The sequence below is a fragment of the Festucalex cinctus genome, chromosome 18 (assembly GCF_051991245.1).
Source record: "Festucalex cinctus isolate MCC-2025b chromosome 18, RoL_Fcin_1.0, whole genome shotgun sequence".
In the NCBI taxonomy this organism is placed as follows: domain Eukaryota; kingdom Metazoa; phylum Chordata; class Actinopteri; order Syngnathiformes; family Syngnathidae; genus Festucalex; species Festucalex cinctus.
In genome coordinates this window covers 15,331,838-15,339,619 of record NC_135428.1, presented here as the reverse complement: position 1 = coordinate 15,339,619, position 7,782 = coordinate 15,331,838, and the positions used below count along the sequence as shown (strand labels likewise).

At 41.7% G+C, this 7,782-nt stretch overlaps 2 protein-coding genes across 3 annotated transcripts in view; both read right to left on the bottom strand.

The window, feature by feature from the left end:
* Positions 1–406: 406 nt before the first annotated feature.
* Positions 407–2,621, bottom strand: sod1 (superoxide dismutase 1, soluble). Of its 2 annotated transcripts, none has more exons than XM_077504497.1 (5): positions 2,423–2,621; positions 1,208–1,304; positions 1,025–1,127; positions 781–898; positions 407–707 (listed from the first exon to the last, which is right to left on the bottom strand). In XM_077504497.1, exons 1-5 carry the CDS (start codon positions 2,516–2,518, stop codon positions 600–602), a joined length of 522 nt encoding a protein of 173 aa, XP_077360623.1. In that variant the 5' UTR covers positions 2,519–2,621; the 3' UTR covers positions 407–599. The 2 variants fall into 2 exon arrangements, with proteins under 2 accessions (XP_077360623.1, XP_077360624.1); XM_077504498.1 differs by having other exon boundaries at positions 1,058–1,127; positions 2,423–2,616.
* Positions 2,622–3,266: 645 nt separating this feature from the next.
* The window catches only part of scaf4a (SR-related CTD-associated factor 4a), a 30,157-nt gene continuing 25,641 nt past the window's right edge, over positions 3,267–7,782 (bottom strand). Inside the window, exons 17-19 of the mRNA XM_077504496.1 lie at positions 7,313–7,454; positions 6,003–6,146; positions 3,267–5,448 (exon numbers count right to left, since the gene is read on the bottom strand). Of these exons, the coding sequence (XP_077360622.1) occupies positions 4,643–5,448; positions 6,003–6,146; positions 7,313–7,454 (1,092 nt within the window). The 3' untranslated portion in view covers positions 3,267–4,642. The remainder of the gene's footprint in view (positions 5,449–6,002; positions 6,147–7,312; positions 7,455–7,782) is intronic.

The window sequence follows — 7,782 nt, the reverse complement described above, 5'->3', positions numbered from 1 at the left end:
TAAAGCTACTAATTGTCTATTTCGTCTTTATTTTAGGGCGGCGTTGCTTCTAAAGAAACTACGGTACGAAAGTACCAGTCACAATTTGCCTTACTGGGAGGGGGTTAGGCTACAAAAGGTATATGTTGACTCAAAGCAAAACAAAAACATGAACATACAAGCAGTTTCATTGCCAACGCTCTGACACTACACTAAAATACGTGTCCCTTTCTGTGGGGAGTGACGGAATAAATTTATTAAAGCTCAAACTGAATTAATTTCTCATTTTATTGAATGCTTCACCTTGCTCGCCTCCATTGGAAACTAGTAAAGAAATGGAACCTGGAAGCGTATAGTGATAACATTCATTCACATAAAGGTGTTAATGTTGGTGGTCTTCAAGACAAAACTAGTCAAACAAACAGCATGAAGATGACTCTTTATTGAATCTTTGTTGTTTGTCAGTTTACAACATCATGTCTTTTTGGGGTCCAAGCAGACAAACAAGTGCTTTAAGAATAGCATAAACGCTGGCTCATTAAATGGTCAAACAACAATCACACCGAGTAGCCGAGTTGGTCTTTATGCTCCCATGTTTTCCACCGTAGCATTTTTTTTTTTTACTGGGTGATGCCGATGACACCGCAAGCTAGACGACTGCCGGCGTTGCCCGTTTTTAAGCTCTCATCGTTGCCGCCTTTGCCCAAGTCGTCGGCCTTCTCGTGAATCTGAAATGAAGGACATTTACCTGCAAACTCGAATCAAGTTCTGCGGAAGACCGAACAAGGTAAGACAACGCACCACCATGGTTCTGCCGATGATTGAGTCTTTGCCGGTGAGGGAGATGACGCTGTCGGTGATGTCGATTTTGGCCACCTTGTCGGCACCCGCTGTCACGTTACCCAGATCGCCAACATGCCTATTCATGCATTTTCAAGACAAAACTCAGTAAACCACTTATTGACAAGACAATCAGCAGATAGTGAAAGCAAAGTTGTCCGAAAGAGAAATACTCAACTACAGTAACAAAAGTAATCACACTAACTTCACTTTCCCACCACTGTGAGCAAGACTACACCTGTCTGCATCTTTCGGACCGGCGTGACTCTTGCCGTATGGGTTGAAGTGAGGGCCAGCACTGACACACCCTGTCCAAGAAAAACAAGCCATGTCCTCGTGTGACATTTCCTCATGAGGACAACACCCGCCTTTGTCCATTATCACCAACCATTCGTGTTGTCTCCAAAGACGTGGACGTGGAAGCCGTGCTCGCCTGGCGTCAGGCCTTCGATTTGTCCCGTCAGCTTCACAGGGCTGGACGCATTCTGACAGGTCCACAACAGCGGCAACACAAGACCTGTCAAGGCCAGATGACAATTCGCCCCCGCAAAACAAAAACCTCCTAGTGAGGCACATTTATTAAAAAGGGTGGTTAAGTCTGATATTTAGTCCTAGTTTTTTAGGGTGTGTTTAAACCCACAAACAAAAAATCTTGACTTTCCTGACAAATTACTGTGAAATACTAGTAAACAGAATATAACAGTATCTGAAAGGATTCAGAGGTGAGGTGCAATTAGCAACATTCCTACTCGACTTATGTTAACACCTTTTTTTTTTTTAATTGATTGCACATTAAAAAAAAGTGACACCCAATTAAGGATAAGTCATACGTGTGACATTAGGAAATGAAAAGCATTTTTTTAGGGGAAGGCGACAGGGTTTACAAGTGAGAAAATAAGTGTCCATCATAAAGCTATATCACCGTAACACAATGATCGACTTTTGTATCGATCACCTCGCCTTTCGCTGTGCTAGCCTGTAAACAAGGCAGTTTGATTGATAATCTCTGGCCGTGACTCAGCACTTGTAGCGGGGCACGCCTTAAAACGCTTTTAGTAACACAAAATAAAAAAAAAAATTAAAAAAAGACGAGCGATCATTTATTCTGGGCAAAATGTCATTTTCAGCGAGAGTTCAACTAAAACGCCCGACTTGTGCAACAGGCGAGGAGATTCCGGTCAATCATTACTCCAAAGGCGTGCAAAGGTTATGCTATGACGCAATATATTTAGTAAACTACTAGTTATTTAACATACTAGAGACATTGCAGTAATGACCACCCATTCAATTTCAAGCATTTGTCTGAAAGACAATCGCACGTTAGGAAATGACGTACTTTTTTTTTTTTTTTTCTGCAAGCTAACGTCGAGTACACATTGAATGAATGAGCAGTGGGTTAGAAGGAAGAAGCTTTTGCCTTTATCAGACGAAAAGTGTTTGCTATGCAACTATTTAATAAGTAGCAAAAATGTTGGTGGAAAAATAAAGTGACGTTAAAATGGAGAACTTAGCTAACTAGCTCTGGCGCACCGTAGCACCGCGTCTTTAACTTAAACACGACAAAAACGCGCTTTTATTTTCATTTAACTGTGACGTGAATTACCTCCTGCTCGAAATACACCGTCCCGAAGGTTTCGCCGGTTCCTTTCAGCACACAAACAGCTTTAAGCGCCATTTTGTTTGCAGTAGTTTGAAGCATTGACGTCCGAGAGTGGTTGTGGGGAGTCGGTAACACTCAGACGCGTCGATTTAGTGACAGACTGAATTTGGTCTGAGACAACCAAGCTTTCTACCCAGTGGCCTCAATTAGGCGGGTGTTCTTAAGCAACCAATCAGAGGCAGACCACCGCCAAAACTCCTAGATCTGATTGGCTGGCTTGTGGAAACATATGCAAAACCCGGAAGCCGATGACGGAACAGCAATAATCAGGTGTTTGAAATGTTATCAAAATTACGTTTTTTAATCGTTTGCTCAATTTTATGTGTACACATATTTACAAATCGTATATTTGGTGTAATTAGTGAGCTAGATTACTTAATAAAATACCCAGTTATCCTCAGCCAAAACAACGCAAAAAAGCAAAAACAAAACTAAAAAAAATAAACAATTTAGTTTTACAGTATTATGATCCAAAGCTACAGTTTTCAATTTGTATTTTATATAATCATAGTTTTATTTGTTTCCTCATATCTTAATTGTGCCCGCACTGATTCCCAAAAGTTCAATAAAGGTTTAAAAAATAAATAAATAAATAAATTAAAAAAATCTCCCTCTCCCTCTCTCTCTATATATTGTATAATCATGTGTCACAAACTGTAAACTCATTTAACGATTTGGCAAAAATAATTAGGCCTACAATTAAATGATGAAGTTCTGAAAAATAGTAATAATTCAAATGAATAAATGAAAACCTAATTAGTTTTTAAAACATCTTGACACGTGCCCATTTGGTACAAAAATAGTTTATTAAAAACACATTTTTGTGGTTGAAATGTTGGAACATTTTACATCCATGTCTTTTTGTAGGGTGAACAAAAGCGTTCACACAGTTGAATAGCTGAAAGCAAACGTTGCAATTCCTTCTGGGTCCTTCAAAAGGTGTGCTCCAATCTTGGTTGACAAACAAATAGCATCGTCATGATAAACGCCGGGCTAGTGACAGTGAAAAGCATATTTACAGTGGCGAGCCCAAGCTGTCGTTTGTCTCTGGTTTCCTTCGGGATTCAAATGATTCAAGTTAGGGGGGAAGAAGTTACGGATGTTACAGTAGTTTGTCGATGCAAAACAAAAGCAAAAAACAAAACAAAAAGGAAAGTGTGAGGGAGAACAGTACACAACAGCAACATCCTACTTTGGAATAACGTGAAAATGAGTGATAATTAGTTTGGAGTGTCTCAGGCATCGCGAGGATAATTAAGCAGATCAATTTTGTAGTATTAAAAATGACAACATAAGAAAAGCTTGCAACTGATCTGTACGTTCATTTGAGAATTCACTTTGCAATCCAAATATGAATAACTTAAGGCTTTACTTTAACACTCCTGTATCCCCATCCTTTTAGCTAATCACAAAAAAATTATAAATAAAAAAAAAATAAAAAAATTAGGCCAGCAGAAGACATTTTATCCTAAACATTTTTTTTTTTTCAAATTTTAGTTGCCCAAGATTTTTTTTAGCTTTAAAAAGGTAAACATTAACCACGAGTGTGTGGCAATTTGTCAACAAATCTAAAAACATATTCCAAAAAGGAAGGACAACTTAAGACATTTTTTAAAAACCCTTTGGCTAAAAAAATAATTCCTCCAGATTTTTCAACGTACAATAACAGGAGGGTTAAAAGTAAATGTATGCCAATTTGTAGTTTTTGCTTCTTTTCTGACATTTTATGAAAAAATAAAAATCAGACAAAGAATCATAATACATTTCTGCACATTTTCTACACTATCAATTTGAAATATCTTGTTCTTGAAGAAGTGACGGAAATTCTTGTTTTGATCTGATCAATCAATTACCGGTATTAGAGAGAAAAAAAAAAAAAAATTCCAATTAGTCCAATTAATCGATGATTAAAGTAATCATTAGTTGCAGCCTATGATAACAAATTAAAAAAAAAAAAAAAAGATGACTGAAGTTACACTTAATGTTGTTTGGGATGAATAGCCGCAAATCATGAAGTAAAAAAATAATAATCTACAAGCTTGATTCAATAAGTAAAAGATGAAAATGGCCATGCTGCATTCACACAATGTACAAGGAAAAGGATTTATGCAACATGTTCATCACAGTTCATGTAGTTGCAGCTAGAGGGAGACATCGTGCACACTACGACGACTCCGTCGCCTGTTTGGCTTCCACAGAGGCCGGCGGCGCCTTCGAAGACTCAGTGGTCTTTTGGGCCGTTTCCGTCCGGAACTTGTCCATTTTGTCCAACTCCGCCAAGCGGTCGTCGCGGTCCCATCGGGACGCCCTCTCGCGCCGCTTGGGCCGCTCGCCGTCTTTACCTTTCTCCTGGGCCTCCCTGCCGCCGTTCTCTCCGTCGCGCCTGTCCTGCCAGTCCCGTCTGTCTCTGTCCCACCCGGCCCCGTCCAGCCTGTCCCTCGCGTCCGAGCGGTCGCCGCCAAACGGGCGCCTCGCCGCCGCGCCGCCGCCGCCGAATCCTCGCTCTCTCTCCGGCTCCCGAAATCCGGGGCGCTCGCCCCGAAAAGGGCGGGTGTCCTCGTCCTCGCGCGGTGCTCCGGGTCTGGTGAAAGGGGGCAACAGGGGACCTTGTGGGGCCGGCCCTTGATGAGGTGGCCCTTGAGGGGGCGGCCTTTGAGGAGGCGGGCCTTGAGGGGGCGGCCTTTGAGGAGGCGGGCCTTGAGGAGGCAGGCCGTGAGGCGGGAAGGGCGGTCTCAAGCTGGGGGGCATCCCGAAGGCTCCTTTCGGCGGCGGGGCGTCGTGGCGCATCAGGGGCGGGTGGGACCCCCTGGGACCCATCTGGGGTGGGCCGGGCGGCGGAGGGAAGCGCTGAGCGTGCAGCGGAGGGGGACCCGGCGGGCGCTGCAGCGGGATCAAACCGGGCCGAGCCCCCAGCAGACCACTCGGTGGGGGTTGGATGCTGCCACCTGGCGGGACGCCTACCTGGTTACCTGCAGATAAGGAATACATGTAAACTGTATGCTTCGAGGGTTACAAAATGACAGTCGTTTTGAAGGTTGGAAACTTTCACAGGGACTGATGGGAATAAATCAGGGAGTTAGAAATTTTCAGTTTCAGATTCATCTTTCTTTCCTTTGACCTTTCCTCTGCTCTCCCGACCTTCACGACTCTAGCGAGACTGAAGTATCCGGTTAAGGTGAAGGGTAATGGGATTTTTATTAGGTTTCAGGTCAACTAATGAGCAGAAAAAAAAAAGAGCAATGATGATATGTTGATATGTTGAATTGGTAAGACTGCCGAATGTACAATTCTGAGCTCTCTCTCTCAAAGACAAAAAAAAAAAAAAAAGATCAGATTGGAATCAGGGCTACAACGATTAATCAAACAAATTGGAATCATTCACTTATTTTAAGGCCATACACTCTCAAAGTCATAAATCTTACAGGAGAACATGACGCGGGTGGAAAAAAATAGTGGCTACCTATGCTGATGGCAGCCTTAAAGTGGTTAACATCCTAAAATAAGAGAGGAACGAGTAACTAACACATGGCTCCCATCTGGTTGTTGAAGAAGTTGGTTGGCGCGTCCGAGCCCTCCTCATGTTTCCTGCTGACCAGGGGCATCTCTTCACCTTTGGTGGGCGGCGGCGGTGGCATGGAGAGAGGCATGGCCCCTGGTGGGGGGAAACCTGGGCGAGAGGTTGCGTTATTAGCCTACCGTCAGAGCTGTCAAAATTCACAGATTAATCGACAAGTAGTTGATTATCAAATTAATCGACAACTATTTTAATCATCAAGTAATCGTTTGGAGTTTTTTTTTTTTTTTTTTTTTAATTTAACGTCCAAATCCTCTGATTTCAGCAGATCAACATGAATTATTCGCTGATTTCTGTCGTCCTTCATGAAAGAAGACTGATTATGTTCTGTGTTTAGTCCAAATAAGACATTTGCAAACATCTGTTTCTACTTCGGAAAACAATGACCGAATCGGTAACATAGTACAACATCAATCCTTTAAAAAAATAAAATAACTAAAAAATTACTTGAAAGAATTACTGTACTAATACAAAGTACGAAATAACCATCTACTGGTAACAGAACAGCAACCAGGGAAAATGCTTTTGTAATATACTTTTTCATTAAAATTACATTAAAATTAATCAAATTAGTCAATTAATCGATTAAATAATCAATAGATTAATCAATTCTAAAAATATTCGATAGTGACAGCACGACCTACCATTTTGTTTGAAATTTAGAAAAGAGCCAGAAACTCCGCCATTTTGCTTTGAAGCGGCCATTTTAGGGCAACTTTGGTCATTTGTGTCCCACTGCTACCAAATTTGAATGTTGTATATTACACACACGACTGATTCAAAATTGCAAATCATTTTAGTTTTCCTCATTATATGTGGGTGGAGCACATAAGGACAATCCCATCATTTCCATCCTCCTAACGAGCGTTGAACCCTCATTCGTGGCTGCTCCTGGTTTTAATTACGATCAAATATGAACACACGAGAGTGGCTTGAGGTAATTAATCCGTGTATGGTTAAAATAAAATACGTGTTGGCAAATCAACGTGTTACGCAACCAAACAGTCGCTTCCGGGTCACGCAACTTGCGTCAAGTCAAATATCCAAAGTGGAAAAAAATGTCCAAATCGCCCGTTATCCGTTTTCTCCATTTTCCATTTGTGCACAAAATCGGAAGATGGAAAATGAGTCGTTATCCGTTTTTTTTCATTTTCGTTTTGGAACGAATATTGAGAAAACAACTTTTTTTTTTATTTTTCCACTTCCTGTTCTGTTTGGAAAAACAATTTAACGAATCATACACGGATTGTAATTAATACCTGGAGGCATCTGCATGGGGTTGAAGCCCGGTCTCATAAATGGTGGCGGCGGCATGCCAGGTGGGAACGAAGGCGGCGGCATGCTCATGTTGGCGGGGAAGCCGGGTGGCGGCACCGAGCTCATGCCGAGCATCGGATGAACCTGAAGAAAAAATTAATAAATGGCCGCCTTTACATTTCAACTAGGGCTGGGGATGCCAACAACCTCACCATATGATACGTATATACATGTATCCCGATACATGATCTTCAAGGTATCCTGATATTTTACATTCATTTACTTCCATTTTATTATAACAGTCATATGTATTACCTAAATGACATGCTTATTATGCTGGATGGCAAAAATGTTTTTTGTTAGCAGCTCTTCTGGTTTACCACTAAGCGGCATGCCTGGTCTAAATGTGCATGCGCTGCACAAGCAAGGAGCGGCTTTCACAGACACACCGGGAAACTTTATGAATAGGCAT

Excerpts from the sequence above, each read along its gene's own strand:
- sod1 (XM_077504497.1), bottom strand. The coding sequence starts at position 2,518 with ATGCTTCAAACTACTGCAAACAAAATGGCGCTTAAAGCTGTTTGTGTG. Across the intron at positions 1,305-2,422 it reads CGGTGTATTTCGAGCAGGAG|AATGCGTCCAGCCCTGTGAA; the intron begins GTAATTCACGTC and ends TGGACCTGTCAG. Across the intron at positions 1,128-1,207 it reads CTTTGGAGACAACACGAATG|GGTGTGTCAGTGCTGGCCCT; the intron begins GTTGGTGATAAT and ends TTTCTTGGACAG.